General features: G+C 30.9%; 2 protein-coding genes across 3 annotated transcripts; one reads left to right on the top strand and one right to left on the bottom strand.

The window, feature by feature from the left end:
- Positions 1 to 12,150: 12,150 nt before the first annotated feature.
- On the bottom strand, positions 12,151 to 13,866 carry LOC112280352 (putative dolichyl-diphosphooligosaccharide--protein glycosyltransferase subunit 3B). Of its 2 annotated transcripts, XM_090248707.1 has the most exons (2): positions 12,911 to 13,866; positions 12,151 to 12,631 (listed from the first exon to the last, which is right to left on the bottom strand). In XM_090248707.1, the coding sequence occupies exons 1-2, from the start codon at positions 13,724 to 13,726 to the stop codon at positions 12,602 to 12,604; spliced, it is 846 nt and encodes a 281-aa protein (XP_090104833.1). In that variant the 5' UTR covers positions 13,727 to 13,866; the 3' UTR covers positions 12,151 to 12,601. The 2 variants fall into 2 exon arrangements, with proteins under 2 accessions (XP_090104833.1, XP_024371518.1); XM_024515750.3 differs by having other exon boundaries at positions 12,628 to 13,866.
- A 670-nt stretch (positions 13,867 to 14,536) lies between these two features.
- Positions 14,537 to 17,421, top strand: LOC112280351 (uncharacterized). Its single transcript, XM_024515749.3, has 7 exons — positions 14,537 to 15,065; positions 15,187 to 15,446; positions 15,568 to 15,764; positions 15,890 to 15,972; positions 16,219 to 16,485; positions 16,668 to 16,803; positions 17,003 to 17,421. The coding sequence occupies exons 1-7, from the start codon at positions 14,897 to 14,899 to the stop codon at positions 17,223 to 17,225; spliced, it is 1,335 nt and encodes a 444-aa protein (XP_024371517.1). The 5' UTR covers positions 14,537 to 14,896; the 3' UTR covers positions 17,226 to 17,421.
- Positions 17,422 to 18,894: the final 1,473 nt, after the last annotated feature.

The raw sequence follows: 18,894 nt of genomic DNA, 5'->3' as shown, positions 1-18,894 counted from the left end.
CTCCCGTTTTTGATCTCATCTATCGAATTTCATCAAGGGGTAGGTTCGGGATGGCCCCCGGTTTGGCTCGGGCAGCTGAAACTTTCCACCCTGAGTCATGGTTGAGTTCGGACCAAGAATGCGTCAAAAAGGGTTTCTCTTTTCTTTTCTTTCCATTTTTTTTATTAAAGAAGTAACATTTATATTGATGCGAAGAGTAGAATTTTTTCTTATATTATTTTTTTTTTTTTTTTGAGTTTTAAATTTGATATTCACAATTAAAATAACATTACAAATTCCTTGTGTGTGTGTGTTTTTTTTTCTTTTCTTTATATGGTAAAATATAAAAGGAAGTCATTGAGGTGTAGTAAAATATTAAAGGACAACATAATTTGTATAGATGTATGGACGTTTGGATGGATGATGACAAACACAATTTTTTTTTTCTTTAGTTAAAAAGATACTTTATTTTATTTTGAAGAACTTTATTATAGAAGTAACATGTTATATTAAGTTTTAGGTAGATTGAAACCTCTTAAGTAAATTTAAATATTTTTAAGTATATAATTTTTATGGTGATTAATTATAAAGTTATACTAATATTTTTTATATAATTATTTTGTATGTTTACTATATAAAAACATAAATTAAATAAGACATTGTTTGCTTTTATATCAAATATATAAATATTAAGATACAAATTATATATATATATATAATATATTAACTTAATAAATAAAAATCATAAATTATATAGCAAAAAACTTAAATGTATATAAAAAATTACTTATTTTTTCTATTTTTAAATATTTTATCTAATATTAATAGATTTTATTATGCAAAGTAGCATCATCAAGTTGTAGTAGCTACAAAACAATCGAAAATCTCTAAAGTCTAAACAACCTTCAATAGATTTATGATACATGTAATTCTACAATATTTTGCAATAACTTCTTAAGAAGTAATAGCACAAATAATTATTGTAGTTTCTATGCATTGCACTAACAATACCAATTCAACCAACTTTAATAATTTATTTATTTTTAGTTGTAACATCACTTGTAATTACTAGTAGATTAAATAATATTATAACCTTTTACTCTTCTATTATACAAGTGTATACATCTAAATAATATTTGTTATTAATGCATTATTGTTCCAACTCCACTAATTATAATTTTTTTTTACATCAATTTTATTCTTCTTAATCTTAAAATAAAAAAGATGTTAATCTCTTGTAAAAAAATAATATTTAAATGATAGAATTTTAAATATGAAATAATCTTAAACAATTATTATATGGATGATTACATAAGTAGCTAAATAGATGAATGAATAGATATATGGCTCTTTTAGTGGATGAAAAAATATATGGATATACACTTCTAATCTTAATAAAATTTGTGATACAATATATCAACTATAAAAAATACAATGATACTTTTATTAGTTTTATGACTAAATTAACTTTTTTAAATGTATTGGATAAAAAATGCTATAGACTTTGTGTCACGGATATATATATATATATATATATATATATATATATATATATTTATTTATTCTAACATTTATCTATATGATTAAGTAGAAATAAATAAAAATATATTTATTACATAATATTTTTTAGAGAAGCTTCCTAAAAGCTTCATAGATATTGCTTTGACTTTACATGTGTTTGTAGTTGATTGGTAGGTTAGAAACTTCATCAATAAATTAACCATGTATTGATAGCTCGTAGAACAAGCTAATTATGTAGCATATATATAAAAAACTTGCCTTTCAAATTAAGATACATATCTTGCAAAGTCAACATGTTTTGGAGGTCCTATAAGACGTTTCACATAGTTCTTAGTTAAGAATATATATGGAGGCAAGAGTAAAGCCTTCTTTATTCTTGTCAACTCTTTTTTTGTCTTTAGTCTTCTTTTAAGACTTTTAAATCTTCTTGTCTTTGACAATAGCTATTCTAGTTTAATACTATATCATCTTTAAGTGACTTTCTAGTTCTATTGAGTGACACAAGGGTGTATTAAGGATTTCTTTCTTCAAGATTCATGTCTTTAATAGTTTGACAAGAGTACTAACTTACTATTTTTACCTTATTTTAAAAATAAGTAGATTGTCTTACTTCTATTATTGTATTTTGAAGATTGTTGACTACTCGCCTTTAAACAAATAATCTTGTTTTTTAATACTAATTTTTTCTTTAAAGAAAGTAGATTTTTTTTCTTTGTGTAAATTTTTATTTGATATTAGAGGTTGCAGATTATTGTCCTCTAATTTAACTTTTGAATTTGTTTGAATTGTCTATGAAAGCAAAGATTATGGATACTACTTTCAAGGGAAGTGAGAATAAATTTGCAACTATTGTAGATCTTCATGAGCTTTGAAACATTCTAAGAGTAGAAATCTAACATATTTCTAATATTAATCATAGATGTACTATTCCTATGCCTATAGAAGAAGTTCAGAGTCTGCATTAAGAAGTTGTATAATTAAAGGAAGTAAGTAGAACAACCTCACAACCAAATCCAAAAAGTTTTATTTCTACAAGTATGTCAAGGATAAGGATTAATATGTCTAAAAAGTTTGATGGAATAAGATCAAACTTTTGAGGATTTTTGCAACAAGTCACGCTCTATATAAGGTTGCATTTCTTCTAATACTTTGATAGATTTACTCAAGTGAGATTCATAGGTGCACTTTTATTGGAAAGTGATCTCTCTTGATTTGTACTTTTATTGGAAAAGGATTCGTGACTTCTTTATCATTTGAATTCATTTCTAGAAGTGTTTGCAGCTATATTAGGAAAAAATGACCAAAAAAGAATAGTAGAGACTAAGCTCTTATTTTTATGGCAAAGATCATGGTCAACCACTATATATGCTCTTAAATTCCAAAAGCTTGTTTGCAACATGGATTGAAATAACAAAGCCCTTATCAATCACTTTTGATATGGGTTGAAGGATAATATCAAAGATTTGTTATTAATAATATTAGAGGCAAAATCTTTGAAATAATTTATTGCTCAAGCCATTGCATGCAAAAATTAATTATTTAAAAGATGTCAAGAGTAAAGATTTGGTTGAAGAAGAACAAGTCAAATAATGATGAAAGCTCCCAAATTTTCAAAAACTTATTTATTAAGGCCATAATCAATGCAAATTGATATAATATATTTTAAATTCTTCACAAAGCAAAAAATAGACTTAATAATGTCAAGAAGATTTATGCTTGTATTATAGAGAAGGTACACATACCACCGAACATTATCCAAAGAAATAATGCAACTACAAAATAAAAAGCATGGTTGCTAAAGAAAAAAATGTTTCAAAAAATAAGTTTCTCCAACTATAATAAGAACTATGCAGTTAGAATCTTATATAATTCTTAATAAAGGTCATATTTTCTCCTAAAATCCTTCACCTTATTTTACTATAGAAATTTATTTAGGACCAAAAAATCACAAAGTCTTATCTTTTTTAGATTTAAGAGCCTCAACTTTTTTTATAGACAATTTTTTTTCCAAAAAATAAGAAATATTGTTAGTCAAAAAAACTAAAATTATACTTGTAGAAGTCATAGATGGTCATTTGTTATCTTTTGAATATCTTATACATTAGACTATTCTTTTAGATGTAAAAATTAAAGATAATAATAGTATGATAATATTTAATGTAATAAGATCTTTGTATAATTTGATTATTTTAGAATTATCTTGATTAAAAAAATATAATCTTCAAATAGATTGAATTTCTTATAATCTTAATTTTTTTGGTAGTTTAATCCAAAATTCCATTAGTTAAATAAAAATATATAAGTCTAGGATATCTAAACCCTTATTAGTAGGTGCAAGAGCTTTCATGCATGTTGTAAAAGAATGGACATCTTTTGTTATATATGCCATGCCCATTTCTGATGGTAGAAAGATAGCAAGTAGTATTTTTAGCAAGTATTAAGATTTTTAGGATGTTTTTGAAAAAAAGAATGAAAATATTTTTCCAAAGTATTGTCTTTATGATTGTTCCATTGATCTTCAAGAAGGAAGCCAACCACCATTTAGACTAATCAATAGCCTATTACAAAGCAAATTGGCTATACTTAAGGAATATATTAATAAAAATTTGGCTAAAAATTTTATATGCTATTTTAAATCTCCAACCGAGGTTCCTATTTTATTAGTAAAGAAAAAAGACAAATCTTTGCAAATGTGTGTAGACTATCAAAGACTAAAAAAGATCACCATTAAAAATAGGTATCCTCTATTTTTGATTTTATAACTTCTTGATCAACTTAATTAAGTAAATATCTATATAAAAATAGATCTATAAAGAAAATATAATCTAGTACACATTAAAAAAAAGAAATATATGAAAAATTATATTTTGAACTAGGTATGGATATTTTGAATATAATATCATGTCTTTTGGACTTTTAAATGTACCAACTACTTTTCAACATCTAATAAATGATGTCTTTTGTGAATTTCTTCATGATTTTATCATTTATTATTTAGACGACATCTTAATTTATTCTAAGAATACAAAAGAGCATGAAGTTCATATTTTTTGTATGTTATAAAAATTTAGAGATACAAGATTATATGCCAATTTAATAAAGAATATATTCTATACTATTCAAGTTGACTGCTTAAGATATATCATTTCCAACAAAGAACTAATGATGGATGCAAAGAAGGTCTAGACTATCATAGATTGGAAGATTTCAAAAACAGTAAGAAATGTGTAATATTTTTTAAACTTTGCCAATTACTATGAAATCTTCATCAAGATTTTTTTTCTAGTTGCGACGATTCAAAATACATGCTGCTATGAAATAATCGAGGTTCTTGTAATATATATATATATATATATATATATATATAGTGGTTGGACTAGAAGTGTCTTTTAGATAATGATGCCATTCTTAAAAAGAATCCACAATTGCAAGAAGTTTTTTTTGTAGATCTCATAGTTAATCTTGGCTGTTGAAAATTTCTTGGAATGGAAAGCTACTAGGTGGAGCTTGTCATCTTCTCTTATTTGTAACAAAATAACACCTATAGTAAAATTTGATGCATCTTTTTTCATAAAAAATGCCTTGAAAAAGTCAATGCAATACATCATTTGTATAGAAATAAATGTTGATTTCAAGGCTTTAAAAGATGCTTTAACTTCTTTGCATATAAGATGTATAAGAAGAATTGTAACTTGAAAAAAATTCTTGATAAAAATCAAATAGTAATTGACAAAGCCCAAAAAGTATTACACATCTCTTATTGTTCTTGAAATCTTTCAATCTATAATAGTTTGAATCTTCTTTGCATCCATCATAAGTTCTTTGTTGGAAATGATATATCCTAGGAAGTCAACTTGAGTAGTATGGAATACATATTTTTTCAACTTGGGATATAATCTTGCATCTCTAAGTTTTTGTTATACATGACAAATATAAACTTTATGCTCTTTTGTGTTCTTAGAATAGATTAAAATTTCATCTAAATAACAAATAACAAAAACATCTAGAAACTAAAAAAAAAATATCATTCATAAGATGTTGAAAAGTAATTGGTACATTTATAAATCCAAAAGGCATGACATTATATTCAAAGTGCCCATACCTTATTCAAAATATAGTCTTTAATTCATCTCTTTCTTTAATGTGGACCAAATTGTACGCTTCTTGTAGATCTATTTTTGCATAGATCTTAGTTTGATTTAGATGATCAAGAAGTTCAGATATAAAGTATAAAAGATATCTATTCTTGATAGTAATCTTGTTGAGTCTTTGATAATCTACATACATTTGCAATGATCCATGTTTTTTCTTCACAAATAAGATAGGAGCTCCTATAGGAGATTTTGAATAGTTCTTTGTTGGAAATTCATATAGGAGATTTTAAATTCTTGGCCAAATTCTTGTCAATGTACTTCTTGAATTCAATCAACTCATTTTATGATTGACTATAGATTGGACCAAAAGATGCCTGACTTCCCTATTTAAGGTCGATTGAACAATCATATAGATGATGCTCTAGGAAAATATTTCCATTCTTCTCAAAAACATCTTGAAAATCTTGATAGTTTTTTAGAATGTGACTTGAAGTCTTTTCAACATTAAAAATAAGTGTGGTATAAATAACAAAAAATAATCCTTCTTTTTTAGCATGCAAGAAAGCTTTTGCACCTACAAGTATAAGTTTGGCTACACTAAATTCATGGCTTTGTACAAAAATCTTAATAATACTTTGAAAAAAGTCAAGTTTATGAGAAATTCAATCTATTAAAGGATTATATTTTTTTTGCAACAATAAACCTAAAATTACCAAATTAGAAGGAGACATAATTATATTAAAAATTATCCAACTATTATGATTATTTATTTCTACATCTATAGGAAGTATTTTATAAATAATATCTCTAGAAGATAATGGACGGCTATCTATGAATTTACATGTATGGATCTAGTTTTTTATACTAATGGTATTCTATGGCTTTTAATAAATTCTTTACTTAAAAAACAAGTTGAGGCTCTTGAATCTATTAAAATAGAGGCCTTGTGATTATTATGTCCTAAAAGCACATATATTATAAAATAAAGGAAGAGTTATGAGAAGAAGATAGGACCTTTATTTATACAAGATTCTAGCCGTATACTTGCTAGTATAATTAGACAAATTTGTTTTTTGACATTTTTCTTCTTTAACAATTATACTCTTCATTTTGTAGTTGTGTCATTTTTTTAAACAATGTTGAGTAGTGTACTTAGTTTCTCTACAATATAAACACAATTCTTCTTGATGTCGATAATTCTTTTCTTATTTAGCAAGAGGTATAAAACATATTGCATTAATTATATATCTTCTACTTTCAAATGTTTAGATTTGAAATCATTGATGTTGTCATTGAATTATAATAACGTGGAGGTTTTCTTGTATAATTTTTAAATTAAAACTTAAAAATCTGATTGTCATATGTTACAAAAAAGTCAATTGCTTGATTCAATGTCTGAGTATCAAGTAAGTTGAGCATCAATTTTTTTATCTCATATTATAATCTGTAAAAAAATTAGCTAATAAAGGCAACATAATCTCATTTGACATTAGTCAATAATTATCGAAATTATAAAGTATATGATATCACTAATTGATTTTCTTGTTGCAAGATACAAATCTTATTTTTTGCAATACAAATTACATTATGTTTTCCATACATAAATCAAAATTCTACCAAAAAAGCCTCTAGATTATTCAATATTAGATCTTGTCATTCAAAAAAAGATGATAACCATAATAATATAAAATATTGATTGATAAATCCTTAAAACTTAGATCTTGTACCATCAAACTTCTTGTGTAAATCAATTCTAGATTTTGTAACACTGGAAGGATGTTCTATTATAGAAAAAAGGATGTGATTTGGTGTAGATATTGAAGTGGTTCCAATAATTTCTATATCTTTACTTCTTGCCATTTTTGTTGCTTTTAAACATGATAAACTAAATTGATGCATTACAAACATCAATTCCCTCAATTGCTCTTGTATTTGTACTATTACACTTTTTATTTTAAGAAGCTCTACCATGATAATACTTAGAAAAAAAATATCTAATATTGCTCAAAGCAAACAAAAAAGAGGATTTGAAAACAAAGAAAATATTAAAAATAATATTAGTATAGTAGAGGGTAATTTGTAACTTCTAATATGCTTATATCTTATCAAGAGATTGGGATAATCCACTCTTAATTAAGAAAAGGCAAAGCTCTAATATTTTAAGTATACTCTTGTCAATTTGTCAAGGATAAGAAGTCAATGAAAGTAAATAGTTAAATGAGGCTCTTTCAAGGAAATATGAAAACATAGAAATTAGAGAATTATGTATTTTGAAAAGAAACTGGAATGGCTATTGCCAAAAGACAAGGAAATTAGAGACTCTTAAAACTAGACTAAAAAAAAAAAAAGAATTGATAAGAATGAAGAAGGCTTTACTCTTACTTTTATATATACTATCTATCTGGAATTTATATAGAAATGTTCTATAAGATCTCCAAAAATGTGTTGACTTTGTATGACACATATCTTGACTTGCAAGGCAACTTTTTTATATGGACACTGTCTTGAAGAGAGAGTTTTGCCTTGAAAAAACATCGAGTTTTTTACTACTACAGTTTGTTCTACTATCTTATAACTTTAAAAAATGCACAATACTTTATAAATAAAAATCTTTGTAAGTTCACTTGTCCCTCATATCAAAAAAAAAAAAAAAAAAAAAAAAAAAATCTTTTCATTAAACATTTGTAAATCAAAAAAAACACGAGAAAGCCAAAACCTCCTTAGAGAGTCTTTATATCTTCCTTCTAAGATGGTTGCCATCCTTTCAAAATCCTAAATTTTATTTTATTTCTAAATCCTAAATCCTATTTTATTTCTAAACCCTAAATCCTAAATCTTACTTCTAAATCCTAACCCTAAATTTTTTATTTTTATTTGAGTTTGTTTATTTTTTTTAAGAAAAAAAAAATTAGGATTAAGGATTCCAAAGGATTGATGCCATCTTACTCAAAGCTACTACTAACATATGGCTTCTTTCTTTTTAAGAGAAGCTATATACTAATCTATCAAAAAGATAAATATATAAAAGATGTGGACATCACACATCATGCTACTATTAAAGAAGTTTTATTTTGTAAGAAATAGTAATTTAAAGAAATTTATAAAAATTTATATACCTATTTATAGATCTATTAAAAATATGTCTATTAAATTTTATATTAAATAAATTTTTCAAAATTTATTTATCCTAAATCCTATTTTTTCTTTATATAATTTACTTTTAATTTCTAAAAATTATAATACTTATTGCTAATAGGATTTGTTCACCTATATATATATATATATATATATATATATAAATATATTTTTATTAATCTTTATTTTATATAATATTTAATTAATTAATTAATTATAATTTTTAATTTTTTTGAATATTTTATTTAATAAAAAAATACAAACTAAGAACTAATAATTTTTATAGTTCTTATCTAATTTTTATATATTTTGTACAAATATGATACAATGATGCCACATAGTTAGCTTGTTTTGCAAGCTACTAACATAGATGTCATATAGATAGCTTGTTGATCAAGTTTCTAACCTATCAATCAATTATAAACATATATAAAGTCAAAACAGTGTCTAAAAAGCTTCTAGAAAGTTTCTTTAAAAGGTGTTATGAAATTAATTTACTTTTATCTACTTCTACCTATTCATATTACTTAGATAATAATTACAATAAATATATATCTGTGACATATGGACTTCTTTAGCCATTACCTATTTCAAAACAACCATGGTCTTTTATTTCTATGGATTTTATCACAAATCTTCCAATCTCAAGTTTGTATGATTCTATATTCGTAAGAGTAGATTTTTTTACCAAAATCATACATTTTGTATGATATACAAAATCTATTGCAAGTAAAGAAATAGGTAAGCTTTTTCTTGACAACATCTATTCTATCATAGATTATGTAATGATATTATATTAGATAGGAGAACTTAATTTATATCAAGATTTTAGAAAACTCTTTTCAAGGTTTTAAAGGTAGATATAAAGCCGTCTTTGTCTTTTCATCTTCAAACTGATGGATAATTATAAAGGATTAATCAAGTTTTAGAGTGGTATTTGAGATGTACCTTCAATTTGCATCAAGGTGATTGAATAACTCTTTTGTTATTGACAAAGTTTGCATACAATAATTTAGTATACTCTTTTACTCAAAAAATATATATATTTTTTTTTTATCAATTATGGTTATCATCCATAACTTGATACTTTTGACTTTTGAAAAATTAATAATCTTACAGCAGAAGATTTGACAAATTGTTTGTCAGATTTACATGCAACAATGAAGGCACAATTAAAGGAAGCCCAAGAATGACAAAAGATCAATCCAGATACTTATTGCAAGGAATAATTATAATTCAACATGGGTGATAAGGCATGGTTACTTCATCGTAATATGAAGACTACTTGCCCTTGTGACAAATTGAACTATTCTAGGCTTGAATCTTTTTGTATTTGTAAACAAGTAAATCTTATTGTTTATTAATTACATCTTTTGAAGTCTATGAAAACCCATCTCATATTACACATATCTCTTTTTGAGCCATATAAGAAAGTGAATATCTTGGGAAGAAGAAAAGTGCCACCTCCTCCTATAGAAGTGGATAATATTTAAGAGTTCAAGACGGAAGAAATTTTAGATTCAAGGTAGCACCTAAATAGCTTAGAATATCTTATTCATTGATATGGATATGATATTAGTGAATGCACATGGAAGCCAACAAAGAATCTTGCAAATGTAGGAAAGAGAATTGAGGCTTTCTATCGACGACATCCATCAAAATTAAGATAAAAAATAGAAAATCTTCACTAAAAAGAAATAAGATCCAAGATAGAATTCTACTTTCTATCCTTGTTTTTAGCCTCTGTGTATTTGTGACTTCAAAGAAATGGAAAACCAACAACCAAAAGATTTAACTTAAGAGCTTTCATTTGTTGACTTATCAAATGACATATTGCAATTGTCACAACCTTCAAGACAATGTACTTGAGATGAAGATCCTCAAGAATGACATGTCTTGCCTCAAATAGATGGCAAAATACAATGTGTTTGGCATCACAACCTTGGAAGAGACTTCCGATGTTTGGTGATTTTATTAGAGGTAAGAAAAACTCCTGACGATGTTCCAAATGTTTTATTTGAAAGAAGTTACAAAGGTCTCAATAATAAGTAAATAATATGATAGTCTTCTTGCCTTTGTATGGGATATTATCAATCGTTGAGAGGACCTATCAACCATCTTCAAATAGAATATGTGGCAATCACAATTTGTCACATCTTGAATTTTCTCAATATATGAAGATTGCTCCTTGTAAAACTCATCCCTAAAAGAGAAGATAAGATCACGGACCTAAATATTTACTCTACTATTTACCTATATGATTAAATAAAGGTAAATAAAAATAGATTTATTTTATAATATTTTCTAGAAAAGCTTATTAGAAGCTTCATAGATGTTGTTTTGACTTTATATGTATTTGTAATTGATTGATAGGTTAAAAAATTAGTCAATAAATTAATCACGTATTAATAGCTTTCAGAACAAGTTAACTATGTGGCATACATATAAAAAACTTGCCTTGCAAGTTAATATACATATCTTGCAAAGTCAACATGTTTTAGAGGTCCTATAGGACATTGATATGTAGTTCATAATTAAGAGTATACATGGAAGTAAGAATGAAACCTTCTTTACTCTTATCAACTCTTTTTTAGTCTTAAGTCTTGTTTCAAGGCTTTCTAGTTTTTTTGTCTCCGGCAATAGCCATTTTAGTTTAATACTATATCATCTTTGAGTGATTTTCTAATTTTTTTAAGTGACATATAAGTGCATTAAAGTTTTCTTTCTTTAAGATTCATGTCCTTGATATTTTGTTTTATAATTTCATAAAAAAATTTCTAAAAATCTCTAAGATTAATAAATTATCTAAGAAATATATTAATTTTAAATTTATAGAAGTATATTCATCTACTTCAATACATCTTTAAATAAAATAGAAAATATTTACATGTAAGTAATTAGATAGAGATATATATATATATATATATATATATACATATATATACATACATTATAGTACACATAATAACATATTAATCAGAGTGAAATTATTCTAATTTCATTTATTTTTTAATATAAAATCTATATTGTGCACTAATGTAAATTATTAATTTGTATAAATTTGAAAATAAAATTTAAAATTCAAAAAAATAGATTATGATTTTAAATTGATCAATAATTTTGACAAATTGTTTTTGCTTGTTGTATTGATTAGAATAATGTAGTTAAATTAATTAAGATATATTTATGATTGTCAAGTTGAGTATGATGGACATTACATAATTAACAAAAAGATCTAACAAATGCTTCATTCAAATGAATCATGCACAAGAATAAACAATAATTTCTTATTTTGTTTTATTTTATTTTTTTGTTACAAAAAAAATAATGTATATGGTGTTTAAAATTATACCATATCTCTATTAATTTTGCAATTCTTATTGCGGAAATAGGCCACCATGGTAGGCAAATATCTACAATGTTTTGATCAAGGACTCATAAATTTATTAGTTTGCAATCGTTGATCTGCGGATTAGGGTCCACATTGGCACCCATTGTTCAAACCCAACACTCAATCTACAGTCACTTGCAGCAGTTCTAGACATCATAAATGGGAATCCAGCTTGAGAAACCAGAATGGCTGCAAAGTTTGCTAGCCAACCTGAACAAACATCGACAAAGGCCTGCATGCTTTCCTCAGCATTCTAGACCTGCAGATCACGATTCTTCCAACCTAACAAAACCTTGAGATATATTCAGATGAGTTTGTCAAGCTGAAGCACATAAAAAGATGCAAGAGTTGCAGACAATTGTTGGTGGGTTGTGCACATGGGACTTACGACAGTTTGTTCGATGCTGTGAAGCCATGATCTTGAGCTTGACAAGAGCAGCAAAAGCTCAAAAATGCTCTTGTGACGCCGCATGAAGGATAGTCACAAGCAATCGGTAGAACTGCATATAAGCTTTTTCTAAACGGAATCAATATTCATGAGGCAACAGTGAATTCATGATGAAAAAACACACCTCGCTGTGTAAGTCTACATCCACCGTGATGGCCAGAATGCATAAATCCAGTAGCCAGTCTTCCAGTTGTCAAGGGAGATGACCTTCCTTACAGCCACAAAACTGACAGTGATGACGAGGAACATCACGAGCCGTTGTACGGTTTTGGACCGAACCAGCGGGGCAAAATGCGTGACGATTGCTAACAAAACCCCGACGAGAGTGTAGAGAAACCCTACCACAAACCCCTCAGCTCCAAGCTGCATCCCGGATCCCTGGTAGAAGAATACCAACTTCCCTTGGTTGTTGTGGTCTTGCATGAAGAGCGGCATCTTGCGGATGATGTTGTGCATGCCTCCGGAAACGCTGAAGAAGTAGATCATTAGGGCTCCCAGACACCACAGCCTAGGCTCCCGCAGTGGCGAGTTCGGAGATGTTACAAACTTCAGGAGGAACGGTGAAGCAAGCAGAATCAAGATGCACAGGGCCCAGATTTGGCCCTTGCTAAGAGGTAAAGGCCGCTCAATGGGGCCACATTCCTCCTTGGTTTTCGCGGTGACAAATGATGCAATTCCTTCGGCTGTCCGAGGAAATTCACCCGGATTCATCTCCTCGCTCACCTTCTGATCTTCGCTTCCCGGTGCAACAGACCTAATATGGGGCAGAGCTTGAACCCCAAAGAGCTGGAACACGCCCTGCATTTTCTTGAATTCTAGGTCACAGAAGAACACCTTGGCATCCGCATCCGTCCCCTCGTTGTGCTTCGCGTACGCTGTTGCAACTAAACCAAACTCTTTTCTTAACTCCACCAATTTCAGCTCCGTGTTGGCATGAAGCTGGCTGGCGTCGAAGAATAAGATCAGAGAATAAGGCCGGGGCTTCGTGGTCGCCATAAACCTGCGGAAATTGCTCTCTTCTAAGCGAATCACGCCATCCTTAGACTGCGATCGCAGGTGCTTAAGCTCTGCCACGCGGTCCTCATTCAGGTCTGCTTCCGAAACCAACAACATCACCACCAACAGAAACCCAACTCCCAAACACCTAGACCTCCACATTTTCGCCGATCCAGCGTCAAACACAAACCCTAACGCCCCTCAACTAGCTTCGGATTCAGCCCCTGCTGAATAGGCTTCGAGAGCAGTTGCTGAAGTATTACCCATAAAACAAGAGTTCTACAAACCCATCGTTAGCTTTCGACCACCCTTCTCCATCCAGGAAGCATGCCAGTTCCCGCGATTCATCACATTCTCATCAGAAATACCGTGAACACGATTTCACTGTAGCATCCAGCTAGAATCAGCACCTCGCAACACTCCAACTTAAAACGTATTAGAATCCTAATCTACAACGCTGGAAACAAAAAGTAACAGATGTTGACCAAAGAAGAAAACGTTGAAAATCGGTCTACCTAATCAGGAAAATTAAAATAAAAAACGAAAAGGGTAAAGAAAATTGAATCATTCAGCTATGTGAACTGCGAGGATTTACTTAGCTTTTTCATCTTATAACGTGTGCACATAGAATTTCTTTTGCACTTATAATAAGAATCACGGGACACCAACCCTGAGTGTCCCAAGGTCAACGTGCTCTTCATTCCACAATTGCGCAAGTCATTAAAATCTACCTCAAAATTTATCTCATACGTAGCCACTTTCGCTCAACCTGGTTGAACTCGAAATTTGAAAAAACTTTTAGTCTTCTCCAGTCTACAAACAAGCTACTACAACCCTACGAAAATTTTAGGAGCAGGCATGTTGAATTGGTGTGCTGGTATTTGACTTTGACCACAAGATTAATGTAGGGAACTGCAGGATGGAAAACATATGGAGGAACCTGTGTTTCGTGATTCGACAGATGTGATTGGAGCCGCACAGTCTCGCGTCCGCGACCTTTTTGAACCAGAACTTTCCAACACAACCACGCCTACAGTTTAGTTTCGACGTTTCCATAGTTTTCATTGCTTTGGACACGAATGCCTATGTGCTGTACCAAAGTTTCTGTCCTCACCCACATTATGCTCCATTCGTGAGCGTTTCAATGATCCCTTTCCCAAGCAAGCTGAATCGAGGGGATCGCATTAGTGATCATTCCTTGGGGGGTGTTTCTTCAGAGAGGGTTGGAGAAGCATGACTGTGTAGCGAGATTTGAGAAGTCAGAAGAAATCCTTCTCGAGGAACTGTGCCCGACGAGTGTCGAACGCACAAGAGCTAGCGGATGCGTCAGGAATGGGTGGAGGAATGGTCATGGAGGTGGATGTTGCGATAGTAGGAGGTGGGATGGCAGGGTTGGCTCTGGCGGTGGCCTTACAAGAGAGGGGTATTCAGGCTCACGTGTTTGAAAAAGCGCCCGCGAAACGGAAACACTTCGGTACAGGAATGAGCATCGGACAAAATGGTATGTTGACGTCTCTTCTACGTGATAAATACTTAGATTGATGCTTGGAAAATTCTCAACCGTGTGCGTTTGATTTTATTGGTCGCCACGAAGTGGCCTGACAGATAAGGTGAATGTGCAGGCATTCGAGCACTGGAAGGAATCAAGCCAGGATTGAGCGAAAAGATGGAATCTCTGGGTCAACGAACGAGACAGTTCACCACTACTATTCGGCAGCCAGGTGAACCTGAGATCAAGATTTCCCCATCGTCACAACTTGTAGCGTCAGAGAGGATGTTTACAATCACATGGAAGTCCGCATGCGACTCTCTTTTAGACTCGTTGATTGACTCTGACAAAGTGCATAGGAGGCACACACTTATCGACTACAAGCCTGTCGAGGTACTTACCCTAATTTGCAGGCTATGTGCAAATTAAGGTGCTTTTGTGATCACCATACAGCTTACAACTTTTCAGATTGTTAAATGGTCACGAGAACTCATTTTTGGCTTTCCCCTCGAAGGATGGTGTGGAGGCGCTCTTCGAAGTGCAGGTTGATGAAGCCTCTGGACTCTCTACCGCGGAGACTAAAGTGACAGCCAAGCTGTTAGTGGGAGCCGATGGTGTTTGGTCTCGGGTGCGAGAGCTCATGGTGGGCGATGAGCCTCGGAACCTCAATCTCGTCACGTGGTTGGGCATAGTACCCACTGATATCGCGAGGTAACCAGTGAAAGAACCCCACGCGAATTTGTTGTAGAATGAATCTGAGGATTGAGACCAGCTCCAGCTTAAGACGACATTGAGGGTCAGAGAAAAACTTAACAGGTCACACACTTCTCGTCCAGGTCAATGCAACTTCACCAGGACGATGAAATCAGCTTCATCTCATATCCTTCTAAGCGGACGGGCATAATTACGTGCCATTGCGGTAAAATCGTCAACGTGCTGTTTCGGTTTTTTTTTTTTTTTTTTTTTTTTTTTTTTTTTTCCTTCAGACAGGATGTTGTCCAGTTTGTTGGGTACCTATCAGTGAGGATTAGTTGTCAGAAGATGCACTCATGGGATCAAAGTTGCGCCTTTACCAGTTGATTCCTACAATGTTTTGGTAGATGTGATGGTAGCTCACCAATGTCAGCGAAATCCGTATCTGAGGGTGCGTGTCGTGGTCATTCAGGCTCTGGACAAAGCCTCTGGCATTTCCGCATTCCTGACGAGAGTGGTGAACTCATGAAATCTTTCACTTCGGATTTCCACGACCACGGTCAAGAGGCACGAAAAATGCGTGTTCTCAAGCGGATAGAAGCTATGAAAGAATTGCAGAATATGAAGACAGTAATCGAGCGCACAGAAAGTTCTGTGATTCGTGAGGATAGAAATTTCGATCGGTTGCCGTTGAGCAGTTGGAGCGACCCAAGTGGTCACGTCGTGCTTTTAGGAGACGGTAATCCCCCCTAGACCCCTCTGGAATACTATCTTCCAATTCAAGCGCAAACCTCAACCCTAAGACTTCTTCTTTTACGTAGTATACAGTTAGGATGAGCTCATATCTAATCAGTGCTTATTCAAGGCACTCCACATCAGGATGCAATGGTTATGAACTGTTTCTGGAACGATTTCGTGCAGCTGCCCATGGGATGTATCCTGGACCTGGAATGGGCGCTAGGGTGGCCTTCGAGGACGCACATCAACTAGCCCTACTTCTTCACGAAGCCTTTTCCAGTCCAACTCCGGCAACCGCGGTGCCAGCCGCAATCAAAAGGTAATATAATGCTTGCATAGTGTGTTCGAATCGACCATGTACTGAAACACCTGATTCCCGAAAGGGGCAGTGGCTAGCAACTCGACTAACACAGCCCAGAGATCCATTTCCTTTCCTCAAGCTTTCCAGTTCGCATGTTACAACCACAACCCATGCATTGATTCAGCTGGTCAAATGCTTCTTGCACTTGTTGCGACAGATACGAGCATCTGCGTATACCACGATGCACTGCGTTGCAAGGATTCGCAGCAGAGCTGACAACCTGGCCGGCTATGATTCCGGAGCTTTTGCAGAGCTTGTCTCCAGAGCAGAAAGCGCAGAGAGTTGAGGAGTTCTTCCGATGGATCAACAAGTATCCTGCCGCCATGGCTGGAGATCCAGACTCCAGCTTCTGGAAACCGGAGCAAGTCACAGGAATGTGAATTCCTTGAATATATATATATATATATATATCTATATATATAGTATTTTTTTTAAAAAATAAAATCAACACCATAAAAAGTCAATACCATAAAAGTCATCAAATGTTATTTTTATTATCACATGTTCATAGATTTGTGGTTGCTTTTTTTGGTTGAAAACTTTGAATATAACTAAATCTATCTTTTAATTTACAAGTTCTATAATACCTCTTATTTGTATAAAAAAAGACTGATATTGTGGATATGAAAGGGAGATTTGTGGTTGCTTTTTTTTGGTTGAAAACTTTGATTTGTAGATACCTTTATATTTTACTATTTTATAATATCAGCATTCAAAATTTTCACATAAGTGAGATATTTTGATTAAGTATGTTTTAAATATCTAAATGAGTCAAATTCACATAATAAATCTAAATCTTAACTGAAAATGTGATTTGATTTGAATTATGGAATTTAATAATTACATCTAATATATTATATGCAATTGTACATATATAAATGCTAAAAACTATCATTGATCTATACATCATTAAAATCTATATTTCTAATTTATTTATTTTATATAATTTTTTAATTTTCTAAGTGGTTTAGAAATAAGAAGATAAAAGTCTAATAAATAAAACCACTTAATATTTTGTCATAAATAAAAAAAACCAAGAATTACTTGATAAAATTAATAACCAATATATTTTATAGATATATAAAATTACTTATGTAAGAAGTGTTAGATGGAAGGTAAATATAGGTAGATTTGATAATATCTTGTGGACAAGCTTCTTAAAAGTTTTATAGATGTAAATTTGATTTTATATATGTTTATAGTTAATTAATAGGTTGGAAGCTTATGGTATAAGTTGGCCAAAAAGTGTATATGTAGGAAATCTATCTTATAAGTTTGACATGTATTAGATGTCATATAAAATGCCCACATGAAGCTCTTAGATAGATAATATATATAGAGACAAAAGTTGTAATAAGGTATGGATAGGATATTTGTATTTTTATATATAGAGATATGTAGTTGGAGTTATTTTTAAAAAGTTTCTAGAATTGAGGTTAGGGTGGTGATTCATGTAGAATCTACTATGGAACCTTCTAGAAAGGCTTAAGGCACTTACTGTGGTGAAGCCCAACTTTAGAATCTTCTAGAAAGGAAGTTATTTTGATGGGGCCTATCATTAGAAAAATTCTAGAAAGTTCTAAGATAGTTGGATAAAGTATAAATAGGACTAGCTGGGGCCATTTGAGGCATTTGATTAAGTATGGCTTCAAATTCTTTTTTTAGTAAAGTTTGGTTTTCTTCTTCTGTTTTATTTTGTTTTATTCTCTTTTATGTAGTGTTGTCTTTCATGTTGCATTCTATTTAGTTACTTTTAGTTTTATTCTAGTTTGCTTGGTCTTACAATGTGTTGAGATCTTTGTTGTTATGGATTTGGTAAGGTTTTAGAACTTAGAGAATTTGGTCCTATTTCATTAATATTAGAGTGAGTATTAGTTTGTTCTTTGGTAGTGTGTTGATAGTCAGTGTTTAGTTGGAAGTCAATTCTTGTGATCAAATCAGATATTATTTTGGAGCTACAATGAGCTACTTCAAGAAGTTAGCTAGAAAAGAAGAAGGTATTACAATAGCAAAGTTCAGCAAGGAAATTATAGCATCGAAGATATGACA

Source organism: Physcomitrium patens, chromosome 3 (assembly GCF_059467195.1).
Source record: "Physcomitrium patens ecotype Gransden chromosome 3, ASM5946719v1, whole genome shotgun sequence".
In the NCBI taxonomy this organism is placed as follows: Eukaryota; Viridiplantae; Streptophyta; class Bryopsida; order Funariales; family Funariaceae; genus Physcomitrium; species Physcomitrium patens.
The sequence above is the reverse complement of the archived record's forward strand: the minus strand, read 5'-3'. Positions and strand labels throughout refer to the sequence as shown.

Bases quoted from the DNA above. Each gene is read 5' to 3' on its own strand.
- LOC112280352 (XM_024515750.3), bottom strand. From the start codon at position 13,726: ATGTGGAGGTCTAGGTGTTTGGGAGTTGGGTTTCTGTTGGTGGTGATG.
- LOC112280351 (XM_024515749.3), top strand. From the start codon at position 14,897: ATGGGTGGAGGAATGGTCATGGAGGTGGATGTTGCGATAGTAGGAGGT. The intron at 15,973-16,218 runs GTAAAATCGTCA...GTGGTCATTCAG, and splicing joins CATAATTACGTGCCATTGCG to GCTCTGGACAAAGCCTCTGG. The intron at 16,486-16,667 runs GTAATCCCCCCT...GATTTCGTGCAG, and splicing joins CGTCGTGCTTTTAGGAGACG to CTGCCCATGGGATGTATCCT.